A 19,793-nucleotide genomic window follows, 5' to 3' on the forward strand; every position below is an offset into this window, starting at 1 on the left:
TCATCTAATTGCTGCAAAGCCAAATGCACCCATTGTTCAACCATATTTGACAATGGGAAGCCGGCTGATCTCTTCAAGCATGCCATCAATTTATGCAAGAAAATAACCCCCAAAGACAGGTCCTCTTATATTCTCCAAGTTCCCCAATGTTCAAAAGATCCCCCTCTTGATTCAGAAATCCAGTCTGACTCTCAATCTTCTATGTCTAAAATAACTGCTCCTCCAATAGTTGTTAATATTGATTGTTCTCATACAATGCATTACTTCTCCGGCTTTTCTGAGCCAAAGACTGATGAGCTACACAAAATCTTACTCAAAGTTTTAATTACGGGGAACATCCCTTTCCAATTCCTTCATAATTGTTACTTTTGTTTGTATCAGGAAACTCTTGCTTGTGCTACCTATCATCTACCTACTTGTCACAGAATGGCTTCCACTATACTTCCTTATTTACATGTGAACTATCAACTTCAAGCTGCTCAAGTGTTCAAGAAAGAGAAGAGTCTCTCTCTCTCTCTCAATGGATGGACCGACTATTCTAAAAAGAGTGTTTATGCTGTCATGTTATTACATGGTACAAAGACCAAGTATGATCTTGATAATCTTGATCTTCATGTGGCATGACATACTTCCAAGAATGTCCTCGAGGCTACCAGTGGCACTCTCCATTGACAAGGAGTCAAATGGGCAACTGTATGTGCGGTGGTCACTGATTCACCTTCAATCATGGTCAAGTTTTGGGTGAGTAATTTCTAATCTCAATTCTCTATTGAAGTTAGATCATACTAACCAATCTCCCATTTGATCAGCGTCTTCTTTGTATTCCACATCCTCATATTGTTCCTGTGGGCTGCTGTCTCCATCTCTTCAATCTTATTGTCAAAGACATATGTGCTTTTCCTCTTATTTTACCAATAGTCAAAAACAATAAGGTACTTGCCAACTTTTTCACCAAATCACATTACTGGGGGTAAATTCTTGAGGATTGGCGAGCTGAGGTTGGTGTGGGGCATGTGATTCAAACCTTTTGTCTCACTTGTTGGTTTTCAATGGCCAAAGTTTGCTTGTGATCAGTTTGAGATCATGAACCTGGATTTATCAAGTGTATCAACATGTTAAACAACCCATCCATCAATACACCCAAAATCAACAAAGAAGTTCAAATCATCATAAATGACCGTGATCATCTTACTGGTAACAAAGTACTCAAGATTCTATGTCCTATTGTTGACTCACTGGCACAATTAGAGCGAGCTGATACAGCTTTAGGTGGTATTTGGAAGGAGCTGGGTATTGTCTACTGTAGCATTCAAGATACCAAAGTCTATGATTGTTTCAAGCCTCTTGAAAATATCATGCATTATCTAGTATTCATAACCGTAGCAAACAATTCCAGCTAGATAGATACATCTTAGCTTTCTTCCTCAATCCAGCTTATCGTGAAGTCGCCACTTCGAAGAAATACTCCGTTGAATGGATGACCCAACAAGCTGTTGAGCTTGCATGTAAATGGGGCTGCTCAAGATCCAAAGGCTATGCTATCAAGTCTCAAGTACCTTGTTATCACAATGATGACTTGCCCTTCAACATACCTGAATCTTGTAAGTTTTCCATTTTGAAACTCTCATTTCAATCAAGGCTGACCAATGACCATATCTTCACAGGTCAATCTTTGTAGATGATTGGCCTATTGATTATTGGTGTAATTTGCCATCTACTTCAGACACAAGCGCACTCAGGGAGTTAGCAATCAAGATACTTGAAATCGTTCCACATTCTGCCGGTGTCGAAAGCTTGTCTTCACTTATGAGTTGATTGAAGTCAAAGGCACAAAATAGAATGAAAGTCCAGACCTTGAAGATGATGTCACAAGTGCGACTGGGTCTCTCAGCCAATGATGCACAGGAACCAAACTCAACAAAGAAGAAAAGTTCTCCTGAGAAAGATGTGACTAGCAATGATGCAGACCTTTTTGTACTGACTGACGAACTTGAGGCTTTTGAAGAAGGGGTAGAACCTATGGCAGGTGACTCTTCAGATGATTCCAAGGGATTCATGGATAGTCTTTTTGATTTCTCTTTGTTTAAACAAAAGAAAAACAACAATTCATCTATTACACCAATTATAGTTGTAGAGGATGAACCTTCTAGCTGGTCTGCAGCTGATCTATGTGATGTTTGTTTTTTTTAATTTCAATGGTTTTTCCTCTTTATCCTGAAAAACACAATTCTTATGTTTTTTTTCAATGAAAATGCTCAAAAACACAATTTTGTACCCTGCACTGCGCCCCCCCCTTTGCGCGCACATTGAGCTAAAAAACGGCCGCATTTATGCACGCAGGCTGGAAAAAGGAGGCTCCTCCAACGTGAATTCTGAACAACCACTTTCCTACATGTAGAAAAGTTATTTTTGTAAAAAAAACCAAAATTTGTGTTTTGTGAGAATTTGTGAAAAAAGAGGTCATGAGGTGTTTGCTTTGATGATCATTAAGGACAGTTTTTGAATCTTTGAAATTCAGAACAGTCTTGAGAGTGGCAATGAAAAAAAAGGTTATGAGCCTTTGATCATCCAAATCATTGCTCCAAGTGCCCATCATGTTGAGTTCCTCTGATTCTGACTCTGACACATCCTCTATATCAATCAGACCGGCAATTGCAGTTCTCAAGATTATTGTCAAGGCAGGACTTGATTACCTTGCTTCTATAACCACTGAGAAGAAGCCATGTCAAACATCAAAGCTTTGAGGAAATCAATATACAAAGGAAATCCTCATAGACAGTGATGTTTGATTTAGAGAACTGTGTTGAATGGACAAGCTTCTACAAGCTTGCCTTCAAGGGACTAATCAAAGCCCTTAAAGGCAAGCTTGTCATTCACCGCAAGAGGAGTGTTACGGTGGAAGAGCAAGTTATGATCTTTTTATATATTGTTGGAAATTCTGGATCCAATTGAGTCGCCGGAGAACGCTTTCAATACTCTGGACATACCATCAGCTGTTACTTCAACAAAGTCTGCTGTGCCATTGCTTCTCTTGAATCCATTTACATTGTTCAACCTACCGGAGGGGAGATATGTCCAAAGGAAATCAGGAATAATCCTTGCTTCACACCTTACTTCGACAAATGTGTGGGTGCCATTGATGGCACCCACATTCCTTGTATTGTTCCTGCTGACCAACAACCAGCCCATCAAAACCACCAAGGGGATCTTAGCCAGAAAGTTCTAGCCGGCTGTTCCTTCAATATGATGTTTACATTTGTCTATGCCGGTTTAGAAGGATCCCACACCAATCACGGCCCCCATCTACTAGGCTCTGGCCTGCCAGAGCCTACCACTGACTCCATGAAAGATTCAGGAAAGATTCATGAAAGAGTCAGGAAGATTTCAGAATGACTTCAACATAATATCATGTGGGGCCATTTGCCTGTCAGACCACCAAAATTCCAATGTCATCATATGTCATCATAAATCTGTACACACCTGCTCCTGTATTCACAGATCAAGAATATATAGTCTATTGAACTTTATCATGTAAATTGACTGAGTTATTGAGGTTTGAAAAAAAATCACGGATAAAAAATACTATTTTTGTACTATACATAAGACTTGGATCTTGGATATCTTAAATCTCTGTCAATATATATATACATTAAATTTGATAATATCTTCTGCATTATGTTTCTCCACATTTCTGTTCCCTACAGCCTTTGTCTATGGGCAGTATTTCTATATGTAATTGCGGATTATATACAGAAGTTGGATTTCCTGAAGTTCTTTGACCTTGAGGCAAATTGTGAGGAAATTTAGGGCACAAATTAGGCTCAAATAGACCGATATGAATGTAAATAATGATTTCCAAAAGTTTCTGCCATCAATTTATTCATATCCTTCTTACAATCAACAAATCAAGGAAATATTGGACTGCTCATGTAGAATTCACAATTACATATAGAAATATGCCTTTTGGACAAAGGCTGCAAAAACAAAAAATGTAGAAAAGTGTATTGTACAGTGGAATATAAAATTTATTTTATATGTATATTGATAAAGATTTAAGATATCCAAGACTCCAGCCTTTTGTATAGTACAAAAATAGTAATTTTTATCCGTGTTTTTTTTTCAAACCTCAATATCTCAGTCAATTTACATGATAAAGTTTAATAGACTATATATTCTTGATCTGTGAATACAGGATATGATGTCATATGATGACATTGGAATTTTGGTGGTCTGACAGGCAAATGGCCCCACATGATGTTATGTTGAAGTCATTTTAAAATCTTTCTCAATCTTTCATGAATCTTTCATGAAGCCGTGGTAATCTCTGGCCTGCCAGAGCCTAGTAGCTGGGGGCTGTGGATGCTCGTGTTCTTCACCAAGCACTTGAAGAACAAAGATTTGTAATTCCTGAAGGTAAGATAGATTCTTTTTTTTGAAAACATTGTACTTTGATATTGATCTGTTTTTTCAATTCAGATCAGTTCTATCTTGCTGACACTGGTTATGCTAACGTACCAGGCTTTCTGACGCCTTATCAATCGGTGTGGTATCACCTCAAGGAGTGGAGAAATTCCCACTTGACACCACAAAACCCAAAAGAACTTTACAATCACCGACATTCAGCACTTCAAATTGTCATCAAACGTATCTTTGGAGTCTCAAACATGAGATTTCCAATCCTGGCTTTGATGCCATCTTATCCTTATAAGACACAAGTAATAATTGTTGTAGCTTGCTGTGTCCTGCACAATATCATCAAAATTGAATTGGGTGAAGATGAATTTTATGTGGAATACATGTTGAAGGAGTGCTTGGAAAGGAGAATGGCGGATTATGGGGAACCAGATTGGGTCAAGCCTAACCCAAATCAACACACTCAAGCCTCTGAACAAAGGGACAACCTTGTGAGTCAATGTTTTGTGATTTTGTTAATGCACCAGTGGCACATAGGCAAGCTTGATCATTTGAAAACTGATATGGAGACTCTTTGTGGCTTGTTATTTCAGCAAAAGTTCAATTCAAATCATCTTTGGAAATGTATTACTTTATACTATATCATTCAAGTTAATCATTTCATTCAAGTTAAAGGTAAACCGTGTTTGCCGGCAAAACCTGATTAAACTCCCAATCCCTACTACCAATTTCCAGGTTTACACGTTCAACAGATTTAACCTGATTTGCACGCGCCTCACCCCAAATTTGTTCCTCACTCCTCTCAATAAATTCTTCTATACCCTCAATCCAAGTAATTTCCATTCAAACAAATTCATCAAAACTTTCAACACAACAAATCAATGTCAACATCAGACTCAAGCTTTAATGAACTCTTTTCAATCTCATTCAAGTTGACTAATACCAACTTGAAATCAAATCTGATACACTTCATGACCAAGCTAAGTCATCATCAAATCTTACCAAAGCATTTCACAGATAGCTCAATTTTTTGATTATAACTATAGTTTACAAGCTGTAGATTGGATTTGGCCACTTTGATCAATCCAACATATGTCCTCAAATTCCAATTGACATCAGTATCAGCTGCTATGTGATCAATGACATTCTCAAATTATCACAAGTTGTTTATCAAACTAACTAAAAATAACAAGTCATTTAACCTCATAAAATCAAATCAAAGCTTCATTCATGAGACAAATGTACATTAACTAATAAATTCATCAAATAAACCTTCAACTTTGCTCAAGACAAAGCCTCATTAAAGTTGTTTAACTTCAGTCAAACCTCTCTCACTATCTCAATTTCAAGTCACATCTCAACCTTTCAGATTGGTTGGAATAATTTTTTGTAGATCGTGTCCAGCCCAAAAAAGGCGTAAGTAGCATCGTCAGATTCACACCAAATCAAATGAGAACAAATCCTAACTAGGCTTCAAGTTTTTTTGGTTTCTAGATCTTCGGGTCTGGAGTTTTTTCATGCTCAATACCAATGTTTGAATCATATTTATTTTCATCAATAAGAGCAACATTATCAATCTTACCATTTTCGTTCAGATGGAGATTATCAAAACATTTCCCTCGGCCTCCAGAACTTCATCAACTCTACCAATCTTTACAATTTGTTTGATAATTGCAATAGGTATAGATCAAAGTCAACATACATCACGTTGGAGATTATCATTAATGACCGCATCAGAAGAAGTAGGATGAACACATCGTACATTTGAAGAAGTTTGAAATACGGAATCTAAATCATTCAAGTTAAAGGCAAACCGTGTTCGCCGGCAAAACTGGACAAAACTCCCAATCAGTACTTTCAGTTTGGAGGTTTACGTCTCCTTTGAGTAAAATCCCTGGATCACGCGTCCACCTCATGATCTATTGTGAAGCTCCCATCAAATCACCTGATGATCATATCATCTCAATCCAATCCAATCCTTCAATCCGATTCACCTTCAACTCGACTATGATCGGAAGTCACTTTAATCTTGAAACCTCACCTTCTTTATCAATTCTCAATCAGATCCTGGTCTCAACCAATCAAAGACCATAAACAATTTCATGGAAACATCGTACCTTCAAATGATCAATCATTTCCATGATCAAATTACTCAGAACGGTCATCAAGAGAGAAACATGAACCAATCTAAAACATCAAGGTAATCCAACAAATCATCAAATTCAACTTATCAGTATTTTTTCTACTTTATTAATCCATACAATCTTATTCTCATCATCCAGCACCCATCAATATCTTGTTTGATTGATCACTTAAAATGACTAAAACTAAGCCAACTAAACTAACATGAACAACACCAACAATCATCAACCCGATCTCAATCTCACCTTCACCTACTTCAACCACTTCTTCTTCCTCTTCTTCAACTTCATCATCATATTCATCTACAAATCAGCATCAACAACAGAATCTTAATCAACCAAACTTTCATCGCCAAATTCAATCTACACCTACCCACCACAACTCATCTTTTCCATTACCACATGGTATCTTTGGTATTGCTGATTGCAGTATTGATAGGCTGTTCAATCACATCATCTGGGTCAATAGTGATATCAGGAATGGAATCGCCATTGATCGCAGGAATTGAATTGACATCAAGAGTGGGATTGGGATCACCAGCAGTAGCTGGGATATGATTGCCAGCGATTTCTGCAGTGCAATCAACATCACTGGTGGATCCTTGGATTTTGATTTCAATTGGGTGGTTATTAAACTACATATCATTCAATGGACTGGTTGGAATAGACTCGGAGAATTGGATTGATAGGATTGTTCGGGATCATCAAATGGTATTTGTCAGTGGTGGTTCTGATGGGTTGGGTAAAGTGATTTTGGAAACTTTGGCTATCAGGAATATTATGATTGTCGTTTTAGATCTTAGACCTTCTATCCAGAATCCTTCTGGTTCTGGTTTGTTTTTGTCTTTTGAATTGAAACTCACTGTTTTTAAAATCAAGATTGTTGCTGACTTTGGTTTTCTTTGTCTCTAGATGTTTGATGTTATAAGTGCGACATAATGGATCCGAAAGCAGTCAAAGATGTAGTTGATCGAGTCAAAGCTGAAGTAGGACATCCAACAATTATCTCCAATAAAGCTGGAGTAGTAGATGGGAAATCAATCATTGATCTTAGTCTCAGTGAAATCCAGTGGTATGTCACTGCTATTCATGATCATTGGGTCTTGTTTCCATTTTGAAGATAAAATCAGTGTAGGAAGAGATTTCATGTGGTAAGTACTTTGAGACAACTTGGATTATGATTTGGATTGAACTAATTATGATCTCATGAATTAATTCCAATATATTCAAGTTCAATCAATTTTTGAATCCAATCAATTTGAAAACTATATTGTTTATTAAGATCAACCAAATCATTTGAAGCATTTTCAATCTTGCATCATCTTCATCTTTTTTTGTATTTATTAGAATCCTTTCTGCTTGGGTTTGAATATCTGATAATAGATTGATTCAGTCAGTGGCATATTATCAAAACCAACTTGAATCAAATTCAACTACTCGATCAACAATTTACATTCATCTTCTCTATGACTTATGGATCAAGAATCAATGAATTCTGTGAGTTTGAGAATTGATCATGCACCTAGACCTTCATTAAAAGCAGCAAGAGTAGCAACATTCATTGATAATTTCTTCTGACCTGAAGAATCAAATTTATTTTAATCAATCATTTGGAGATGATGTTTATTGGAATGAATCATGTGACATTGAATATTCAGATACTATTGTTGAATTTTTGATAAAACTTGTGAACTAATTGAAGCACATAGAGATGTTCTAAAAGTCTTCAAACAAACTTTGTGACTTGAAAGTTGAATAAAAGACAGAGACTCACTAAACCCCAACCCAAAGAAGAAAATATCTAATTGATGTGAATCATGATTGGTATTTTGTGGATGCATAAATTGAACAATTCTGTAATGCAAAGGATGACATGACAAAATTGATAAGTGAAATGGTTCATCATTCCAATGAGAAAAATTTTGAGACAAGGAATCTTCATTGAAATTGAGGATTCAAAAGAAATGAGCAAATAAGGTTAGTAATGTCTGAAGTTCAATCCAAGATCACACAGGAAACCAAAATCCCATATAAGAATATGTTATATGTAGCAAGTGATTATAAATGAAGCTTGCAAATGATTTTATTATTGAGTAAGTAATAATTGTGATTAGAAGAAGCTTGAAAGAAGGTGAAGTCACTGAAAGTTTGAAGTTAATATTGATTGAGGCTTTGAGTGAGAAATCACTTGGAAAAGAATAAAACTTTGGTATAAAAGTGGAGTAGACAATATTTCTGTCACGTATGATTTGGTTCTGTGTTGAATGATCTTATAAAATCTTTGATATCTTTGATTTTAGGTCTTGAAAATCATTCATTTTTGAGCCATTCTTCTGGATTCTCATTAATTATTTGAGATCTAATAGTCAACTGCTGATCAAAGCCTTCACCAGATGGGAAGAGGGCAACACAGAGAGAGAAAAATCTGAAATGGGAATATCAGAACCAAACTTACTAATATTTTGGTATAAAGAAACCAAATATAGAATGATGTTTGGTGTGAAGCCCAAGGCCTAAGCCAAGGGAAAAAAATTCTTTTGACAAACAAACACACCCTATGGGGCGGACAGCGGATAACACATGTTTTAGACCAACTTCTGAATGAAACAGTACGGATAATAATGATGATGAAATAACTAAATATAAAAAATAAAAGATAAACAAACCAAATAAGAATCAAAAAATAAAAATAACTATCATAAACAATAACTCATAACAAACTAAAGAATAAGAGACCCCATATCATACCCTATCAAATATATGCCATTTTATTTTGTAACCTGACTTGCCGGGAAATGGGAGGGTGGGCAAACTTGAATAATAACTCTTGACTAGGAAATATAATCTTATAAATTGATGATAAGATAATTTCAACAGAAGTAAATGCTATGGGAAAGTTGAGAACAATGGTGGTAAAGAGCTATGATATCATAGCTGTAAAACAAAGAGATATGGTTAACAGGCTGACCCATCAGTACCAATACACATGGGATAGATTCCAACTTTCCCATTCCGCCATGTTAATAACAAGTTACCAACACCAAGTAATGATTTGTCAGATTTATTTCTGTGCTTTAAAAAGTCTTTTTACATATTAATGTATTTCATATAAATGTATTTTTGTTTTATTCATTTTTGTGTTTCTTCATTTACCACATTACATCATATAGCCCAATGAAGAATGTTACATCACTGATTGTTATGAACTGGTTCTATTTCACTTGAGTGACATATTCACATTACATGTCACAAGCTCGAGAACCATCTTATAGTTGTAGATACATTGCCTGTACAGATTTTCCCTCATCCGACAATCCACATAGGAAGACTGGTAATAGATACAAATCCTCACCAGAACTCCCTTGACCCTCGTCGCCGAAAACCCCCAAGTCTGTCCATAACATATTGTCGGATCTATAGACGAGACTCAAGGACTATAGATAGATCACCACCTGATCACTGAACATCAGTCTGATAGGGTTTTTTTTCTTTTCCTCATCTGACTGTATCATTACAAAATCTTTATATAAGATTACTGTCATTTCTTTCTTTCTCTTATACTGAGATTCTGCTTTTGTTTGGATTCAGTCCAACATGATTTGCTTGGCCTGATTAGAACATTCCACCATCTATCTCCTGACCGAGCACAACTTCACACTTTTGCAGGGCACTTTTGACCATGTAAGATTGATGCTTCAAGTACAAGTATAAAGTTCCTTACTGTGGGAGTTAGAGTTATATGTGTCTGCAATGAAAAATCAATTTCTGTTAGACTCAAAAACCCAAGGTTCAATTCCAGAGGTACTATTTATCACAGCTGTTGTGAGACTGGGATCAGTGTGAAATCTTAAGAAATCTCTTGGGAAGGAGTTGTGCGGCGCCCGCCGCTGAATGGGCTAGTCATTTTTAAATCAACAAGATCATCAAATCAAATCAATCAAAACAATTCATGACCGATTGATTACAGCTGTAAAGATTGAAAGTCCAATCTCAGCTAGCAAAATGATTTACACAAGGTGGAGCAAGTTTAGGAATTGTTGTTTGTGTTAAAGGGTTTTGAATTCAATCTCAATCTGCTCAAACTACACTTCAATCATGTCTTATACTACTTCAGAGCTATTTGTCCCCTCACTTGCTGGGCTCATCTCGCTTTACATCCTTATATTGTCTTACTTTGTATTTTTGCCTGAATCTTCAACTCCACAAGTGCGGCAATGACAACCTGCTCATCAATTTTTCTGGCTGTACAGCCTAAATTATTGGTAATGAGGCAAATAATACTGATTACGAGTGAATTCTCAACTGGATTTAGTTTTCAGGTCTCGATTTATCTAGATGACCACTGTTTCAATTTTGAAATCAAGGTCTCAGTCGGGTGGAATTGGTAAGATTTTATATCTTTTCACTCTTGATATCAACAACATCCTATCATAGAGAATGTCATTCTATCGCAACCACTTCCCTTCACCCGACCAATAACTCTCTAACCTTGCCTTCGTCGTATAGGTCAACAACACTTAGAGGACATAGTGCTGATTTGCTCCAATATCGAAACTGGGCTTTCAGTAAGGTATTGATTAGCCTTGATTGGTACTGGGTTTCATCTTTGAAATCAAAATGTATCTTGATAAGCTCCTCCATTGCTCTGTTCTTCAATGAGTGTTTTTTAATTCCACAAATTTCCCCATATCATGGTCCAGAACAAGTCCCTTTCTGGGACGTCAACGCAATTGATTGGTCAAAAAGATCAGTTTTTTTCTTTTGTTACAGTCGACTCTGGGAATCCGGATTCAGATTACTAACGTTGAAAAGCAAACAAAAGATGTGAAGTTGAAACATTCATAAAGAACCAGGCGAATCTCTCAAAAGCTCCTTCAACAAAGCTGCAAGTTGTACTGGATTATCATCACCAATTTGAGCTACAAAGATCCCTCAAATTCACTTCTTACTCTTCATCATCACATCACAATTGCACAATCAAATCATCTTATTCATTTAAATAAAACAAAACTCATCATCATCATCACAATCGCACAATCAAATCATCTTCATTTAAATAAAACAAAACTCATACTTAACTCCAATCTAGGCTATTGAAGATCAAAAGATCTTCAATTATGTAGATGATATTTAGTTACTTGAAACAACTTTCTTTGATGAATTAAAAAATTCCTATTGAAAATCCAAAAAAGAGGAAATCATTCCTTTTTATGTCTTTTTGGTATGTACATACTTTGAAACCCACTCATAGTACATTAAACAAATTCAAATGTTTCATATCTTCTTTGGATTTTTTAATCATGATGATTTCCAGAGTTTCAAATCTTATTAACCTGTGTTTTCATGTAAACCTCCTGAGAACAGGCCTGCTTGGATCGCCTGATCTTATATAGAGGTTGACAACTTTTATAAAGATGAATTTGTTTCAATTATTGTATAAATGCAAAGTAAATTCCTTTGATATTTATGCACCATTAAAATTTTAAGAAGAGAAATGGGTAATTTGCATATGTTTGACAACAATATCACGGTTACCTGGTCACCAGAATGGCTCTAGCATTGATTGCACAGCCTTTATAGATATGAAAAAATCAAATTTTGAAAAAAAGATGTCTTTTTCTTTCAACCACCTTTGATTAATTATGTTGATGCATTTCAAGCCCAGAAATAAGTCTGCTGAACTTATAGAAGCAGGACTTTGTCATAGGATTGCAGGTCTGAGCCTCTTCTTGATATGGTATAACCCAATAGTAATACTCTTGACCAAGGCCTCTCCTGTTTGAGTTTTTTAGAAGAAGGAAGTTGTTGTCTTCTATGGCTCCCAGACTGGCACAGCCAAAGATTAAGTAAGCAGATTGGCAAAGGAAGCTAAACCTCAAGATGGAATCAGCACTCTGTAAGTTGATCTGGATCAGTGTGTTATCTAACATTGTCTCAACCAAGAGTTGGAGAGTTAGGCATGGCAGACAATAACGAGTCTATGAAAGAAGGTCAGCCAGTTTGAAATAACCCCACATACACCTTACATCTTCCACTACACTTGGACTGATATTCTTGATGTCTTATATCAGATTATCCCATTTGGAAGGACCCAATGTGGTTAGCTGTCCAGGCTGAGATGAGTTGGAAGGAAAGCGCTGGAGGTGATGTAACAGACTTTGATGTCAAATTTTAGATCCTTCACAATGGGAAAGTGTTTTATTGTCTGGGAGAACAAAGTGTCACTGTCCCAGAGTGGGTTTGAGTTTGTACAAATACTCCAGTAAATGATAGTCCATGAGATGAAAATTTGAAAATTTGGAGTATATGTCTGAGGATCAATGAGTGGTCAAAGGGAATGCTATCACAGAGGGGTCAAAGAAAACATATGCAAGGTAATCACCCAGCTACTACATTCCAGGGCTGAAAGATCATCATACAAACTGACAATGTATGGTATGCGTGTGGTTTGTTACAATGTACTGAAGATCAGGAAGGGTTTGAGTGGAAGAGAAAGAGCTGTGCGGCGCCCGCCGCTGATCTGGCTAGTCAGTTTTATTTCTATCACATCATAATAAAAAAGAAACACAGATATTATAATAAGAAAACAGACTTAAACTACATACCTGTCAGAGCAGGGAATGATAGAGTTCAGAACAGAACCTATGAACTATCAAAGTTCCCACAAATCAGAGTTAACTCACCTTCACACCCAAGAATGATTAGAATATCTTGGATGAAGAAGGGAGACTGATCTTTGATGCTCTTCGAGGTTTATCATTAAACTTCTTAGTGGTACTTAGGTTAATTATGATGACAAGTTATACATATGATATGACACGTGAAACAAGCTACATTAGTGATAATGAGAGTAAATGAGATATGAAATATAAGACATATAGTTAATATCAGTCATGTAATGAAAATGAAATGTAACGGGTATTACACTATACTTCAACAGGAACCTAAGCAGCCACTCACAAATTTTGTTTTATCAACTTTTCATTGTCAATTTGTATCAGAGGGAGTCATCTTGTATGTGATACAAGATGTTCCAATTAATCAAAGTGTCAATGGTATTAACACAAAAATATTATGCCTTACATATTTTCTTGCAGTCTATGGCTATGGTCAATGTGTTTTGGCACACTAAAATATTGCTACACTTCCCTTGAAAGGTTGTCTAAATTGATTGGAATCCTTAAGCTAAACATTAATCCTGCACCTAGGCTATCACCTTCAACAGAAGTCAAATTATGTAAAACCCCATCTTCTTGAGCAGTGGACATTAGGAGTACAATACAACTGAACATGTCAAGTGTTGGGCTCTGGCAAGACAATCACAACATCTCAAATAACAATATGGTTCACAGCCAAATTTGCATATCAAAGCAGAAACAAGCAGGATGTGATAAACAATTTAAAAATAAGCATTGGTGCAGAAAGGCTGACACTCATATTGAGCAGTTAATTTGAAGTAGACCTATCTGTGCGCAGTAGCTGGTAATGGGTGGTTTGTCCTTGGAAATTTCCTTTTGCAATGACAAAGGTTGTATAAATACATGTTTCTTAAATGCCTTGGCACATGTGATGCGGAACTTTATTCTGGCTGGTTCTCCAAAAGGTATTCAAGGTGGGCATAAGAAAGGAACTTTATGTGTTGAGTCTTGAGGTAGGGAGAGGTGAACCAGAACCAAGCAAAGACAGTTTGACTGAACTAACAAGTCTTGAAACTTTGAGCAGGTGCGGATAACTTGTGGGACTGTAAAACTGTGGCGGGCATGCCCACATGTTCTCTGTGTAGTCGACCAAAAAGTGCTCTTACAGGTTTTGTATTCCTTGTATTCTTGAGTTGAGCAAAGAGTCAAAACTCAGTCAAGAAGAAAACCGGGTTTTGCACCATGATGCACTTTTCAAGAACAATCATTCTCAAATTGGCTGTTTGTAAGATAGTTAATGTCATGATTTTTGATTTCCTATAAAGGTTACTTGTTATTTCACTATTGTATCTTTTCTCTCATCAAACTTTCTTTTTATCAACAATCTTCTTCTTATTCAGATTGGTCTTTTTCTCTTGATCAGTGTACAGCCTCATTACAAAGCTGACACTTGAACAATTTTAGATATTGTTCCAACAAATTTGAAACATCTTAAGACAAGAGGAAGAAACATAAAGAGTTATAAGAACTAGTGTTGTAATTCAACCATAGCTTATTGGATTAGAAGAAGTTTCGTTTACTTTACTGATTGTCCTAAGGCTAGATTAACATAATGTGTATAGCAATCACATTCTTTTAAAAAAAGTGTGCAGCTTTATGTTCAACAAAGCCCCACGCTTGCTCCTCGAGCTCTCGGTAGCTTCATTACAAAGCTGACCTAAGCTGACACATGACACCTGAACAATCTCAGCTCATAGTTCAATTTCTGCAACATGGTTGTAAAGATGGACATGATCAGAATCCGGCAGACTAGGCAGACTGCAGTCTACTGCAGTACAAACACTTGGGACCAGCGGTGTCGGAACGGTGTGTCGTCACCGTGGGACTTTGTTGACTTTACAGACACCTCTTGAGACAGCCGCTGGTCGAGTTTAGATGCAGTCCCACTAAACCAAAATCAGATCCAGCGTCTTTTCCAGTCTCCTCTGTTTCAGAAAACCATGCTGTTCGAGTCACTTATAACAACCTTTAGATTTCCTGAAGAAATTGTTATTTGTCAGTTTCCTTCCTACGGTCTCATCGTTCGGTTACTTCCTCTTTGGCTTCAATGCTCACTTCTTCATTTCAAATTCTCAAAGTATTCTAGCTTACGGTCTCTCAGATTCTTAATCACCCCAGTCAATATAATTCTTGCCCTTTCAATTCCAATTGATTATTGTTTCCTGCCGCGTACAAAGAGTGGATTGCTCAACCTGTACTTGAGTATTTGGAGTTTTCACTATGCTATTAAAGCTCTTGAGTGGGGTCTCGCAGGTGGTCACTTGGCTGGAAAGTATTGGGCACGGCCCGTTTCAGAATATTCCTCACAGAAGTCGGATGTTCCTATCGGCGCCGCGGCAGCGAAAGACGTTAATACTAATAGCTGGACAGAAGTAATTGGATGGACCACCGAGCAATTCTTTTCGTACGCGTTCTCAAACAGTTTTACATTCCTTTTTATGACTCTGATGTTTCTTCCTGTGATCCCTTGGTGTTTCCGATTTTGTCACTTCACAGCCCTCGTGGACTTCAATATGGATGGGGACAGAAAATCCAACCGAACGCCTCGAGTGCACTTCAGATGTTGCGAAGGTTATTTGTGGTTAACCTAGTCATGGTTCTCTCGCTCGCTTTCCTACTCTTAACCCGCGAGAAAGGATCTCCTAGCAATGCATTGACCGCAATCGGTGTACCGGAGTTCAATTCAAGAACGATCATCGCTGAAGGCCTTGGAACTCTCTCCTTTGGCGTTTTCTTAATCTCCGCCATCGACACAATGTTCACTCAATTTCACTTATCCTGTTTTCTGATTCATGGGCTTACGAGATTTATACCCATACCTTCCATGATCTTGCGAATCTTAAATCCTACCTTATCACATCCTGTATTCGACTCACCTCATACCGCGACCTCTCTTGAATGGTTCTGGGGAAAGGGATGGCATCAACTATTTAGGAAAGACTTTTTGTTCTGTGGTGCGTTACCTGCGAGTAGACTGGCTAGTAAGTTGGGTGGTGGATCAAAAGTGCAAAAGATATGCGGACTATTTGGTGCATTTTTAGTTAGTGGAGTAATGCATGAGTATAGTAAGTCAAGTTCATGTTTTAAATCAATTTTCTCCTTAGGCGTAGATTCTGATGTCAACTTTGACAATTTTGCGTACAACAGTTATCCACGGTATTGCTCACAAGCCACACCCTTTGGCACATGTCTATTTTAAGGAGTTCCCATCCGCATTCTTTTTTTTCCTTATCCAACCGATTGGGATCATTTTAGAACCTTTTATAATTCCTCATATTCCACGTAAGATTGGAGGAGGATGGACCTGGGTTCTTCTTTTCATTCTCTTGACTGCAACTCCCTTCCGAAAACAATATGCTGAAAATTTCAGGATGATTGATGATGGGTTCAAGCCACTGAGTGTTTGGAACTTGTGGACTGTCTTGATCCCTGGGCTTCTATATAACTTCTGAAGATCTCAAGATTGATTGTCTGATGATTATTCTTGGATATTAATTGATCATTTCTACCACCTGATTTCTCCACAGCAATCAAAGAAGTTGTATATAATGTTTCAGGAGATGTATTTGTTTGAGATACTCCACGCGCGAGAATTTTTGCTAAAGGAGATACACAAGTAACCCACTATCTCTCTCATCTAGCTATCTGGGGGAGTGGGACCAGTGGTTGCAGGTTTCACATTTCTTAGTATGATATGCATTACATGCTCATCTGGTTTTTCCTAGATAAACCTGAAGTCTTCTTGTCAGAGGTCTCTTGGGGGGGCTTAGTGGATGGCTAAGGGGGTAGGACTCCTGGGTCTTGTAGGTGGAGAGCTCTACACGGCGGGCTAGGCAACCCATCTACTTTTCCCCACCTTTCTGGTCTATAAGTCTACAATAGGTTGGCTGTTATATACACAGTGAGCACTCAGAATAGTCAAAAGCAGGGAAGGAAGGGGGGTTAAGCTCAAATGAAATACCATAATGACTGACACATTCATAGGAAGGGCTGGTGGGTAAGATCTTTTGTTTATTTCTGTGGGAAATAAAAAACTCTGACAAGTCAATGTGTGAGATATTAAAGATGAGAGGTGAGGTTGACACCTGTAGGAAAAAACAAGGAAGGAAATGTTGGCGGGATTCAGGACAAGCAGTGTATATTTCTCCACTGGTACCCTGAATATGTGCGCCCTACATATTACTATCCCCGTTATAGGGATAGTCATGTGCCTCCTCCTGTGAGAGCTAAGACTACATGGAAATAGATGGTGCTGTTGTGCCTTTGGGTACCACCTGTCATGATTTACATGTCAACTCTTTTTCTGGAAGGTCAAACTGCTAAGCACGCTCTGCCTTCAATATTCATTTTTTTAATCAGTCAAGTCACCAATCATTTCAATCACCTGGAATGAGACAGAAATTAGAATCCATCTTGTGAGACCTAGATCAATCTGAAGTATGATGAACTTTACTTAGAACTCAAACAATTGGTTAATTTTTTGGAACATTCTTATCCAATTTTATGAATAGTCTGATTCATGAGGAATCAGTGGTGCAGTTTGTTAAGAACAGTTTCTACTGAAAAATAGCCCAGAGGCTGTGTTACATTATTTTTTCTTCCCCAGATTTTGGTTTTTGGACCTGAAATTGGACTTTTAGAGAAAATGAATGATTGGGAGAGTGCTGTGGGTGGCCACATGCGGCGCAGGAATTATCCACTGGACATTGCCTCCTTTACTCTGGATAACTTGTACCTATATGAAGAGAAAGTGAAGCCCCTGAAACTTGAACCCCAGTCTGACTAGAGGGTGGCTAGCGGGACTTTTTTTACAATTCTGTGCTACTATGGATCTGAATGTGAGAATCTAGGAGTGATTGTACTGTATCTTGGGATACTAGAATAATCAGATAGGATACAAACACAAGAATTTTTGGAAACAATTTTTTGTATTTTCTAATACTAATATTCTAGAAGAGAAAGAAAGATGGAGACAACACAAGGGAAATGAAATCGTTTTGGTCTGGGGGAAGAAAGGCTAGTCTGAATCCTTGGGGTAGTCTGTTTTACGGCCTTTCTTAATGCTCATCTTCTTAAATTGGTGTGTAGACTGTCCCTTTGCTGCAACCCTTAGCACACTTATTCCCCTATGTTAATACCCAGTACCAACTTTAAGGATTACATCTAATTGGGATGACCAAGTGATCAAATAAGTGCATGTTGTGTATACACTCTCATTCACTTACACATTGTGATTATGTTCTGACAGCTTCACTTATGTAGAATAACCCTTGCACCATGTTGTTATTCTGTTTCCCTGATTGAACCAATTTTTTGTTGTTGTGCTACAATCTCCTTAACAGATTGTGCTCTCTTTCAATCATCTTCAGTCTTCTTCCATCAGACTGTAATCTGATCTGAATCCTTATCAGGAATTGCACATATAATTGGATTTATCTGGCTATGAGCCCAGCATTACAGTAACACAATCAAACAAAATTTCCTTCTCCAATGTCAAACATCTTCAAAAAACTTGCTACTCAAAGCTTCATCATTCTTCTCAAACTCAGCCATGATGTTGACCAAGAAAACCAGCTCCACCAGAGTCCACTTTCTAAAGTTGACCAAGACTAACTACATTGAATGGTCCAGAATTGTTCACCATGTAAATATCCTTGTAGCACGTCAATGTGCACACACAAAATACTTTCCTTAGACCCTGTAAAGACCCATCAAAGAGGTGCCACAACAGGTGCATCTTCCCCTTATCAACTGGGACGTTGAAATTCAGTTAACCCCAGCTGATGACAAAGGAGCCCGCAAATCCTATGAATAAACCAATATTCACAAAGGGCACTCAACAACAATCTCAGTCTAAATCCGACCAAAAGACTTTGAGATTTGTTTCAAAACTCTCCGTGTGTGCACATCAACGTTGTCAGCCTGAGACTTAAAACAGGTGGCTTGAAGAGAATAAAGGCTGAATACTTGTGCGCTTGATGCGTCTTTATTGGCTTTGTTACAGTATCTTACTGAAGTAAATTCAAGCCTTCATAAACAGGAGCTGGCAACTCCATGTTGTCTTAGGTGCGGGATGGCTACCGCTGCCTGATACTCGCTGAAAGGTCTGTTCCGATCAGGGTCTTCTGAGGTAGGTACAAGAGTACTCCTGTCTCAGGTATATGCAGTCTAGTTTCTATGTATTAATAAAGAGACGTCTTTATTAATAACAATCTTCGAAAACATCTTGGACGGTGGAAGGTAATCTATGTCTAGTTTCTACATATTGATAAAGACACCTCTTTATCAATAATGATCTTCGATAACATTTTGGACAATAAGATGAAGTAGATGTTGGGATCTTTAGTTTGATAACAACATTCTTTAGTGAAAAGATACACAATAACAGTTATAAAAAACGGTAAGAGTCAAATAAAAAAGATAGGATCAATAAAGTGGATACTAAATTGGACACGATCTAAGTTAAAAGTATGAGCTGGTTTTTTAGTAAAAAGTTATAGAGTTTGATTTCTAAAAGTAAAGTTGTTGGTTTGTAAAAGGT

General features: G+C 37.4%; 2 protein-coding genes across 2 annotated transcripts; both read left to right on the forward strand.

The window, feature by feature from the left end:
* Positions 1-7,492: 7,492 nt before the first annotated feature.
* Positions 7,493-7,672, forward strand: MELLADRAFT_87531 (uncharacterized protein; the record flags this gene model as incomplete). The annotated part of the gene is made up of 1 exon (XM_007410607.1): positions 7,493-7,672. The coding sequence occupies one exon, from the start codon at positions 7,493-7,495 to the stop codon at positions 7,670-7,672; it is 180 nt and encodes a 59-aa protein (XP_007410669.1).
* Positions 7,673-15,192: 7,520 nt separating this feature from the next.
* MELLADRAFT_52694 (uncharacterized protein) lies at positions 15,193-16,704 on the forward strand (the record flags this gene model as incomplete). Its single annotated transcript, XM_007410608.1, has 4 exons — positions 15,193-15,203; positions 15,456-15,656; positions 15,749-16,317; positions 16,400-16,704. 4 exons carry the CDS (start codon positions 15,193-15,195, stop codon positions 16,702-16,704), a joined length of 1,086 nt encoding a protein of 361 aa, XP_007410670.1.
* Positions 16,705-19,793: the final 3,089 nt, after the last annotated feature.

Source organism: Melampsora larici-populina, assembly GCF_000204055.1.
Source record: "Melampsora larici-populina 98AG31 unplaced genomic scaffold MELLAscaffold_21, whole genome shotgun sequence".
Lineage (NCBI taxonomy): Eukaryota > Fungi > Basidiomycota > Pucciniomycetes > Pucciniales > Melampsoraceae > Melampsora > Melampsora laricis-populina.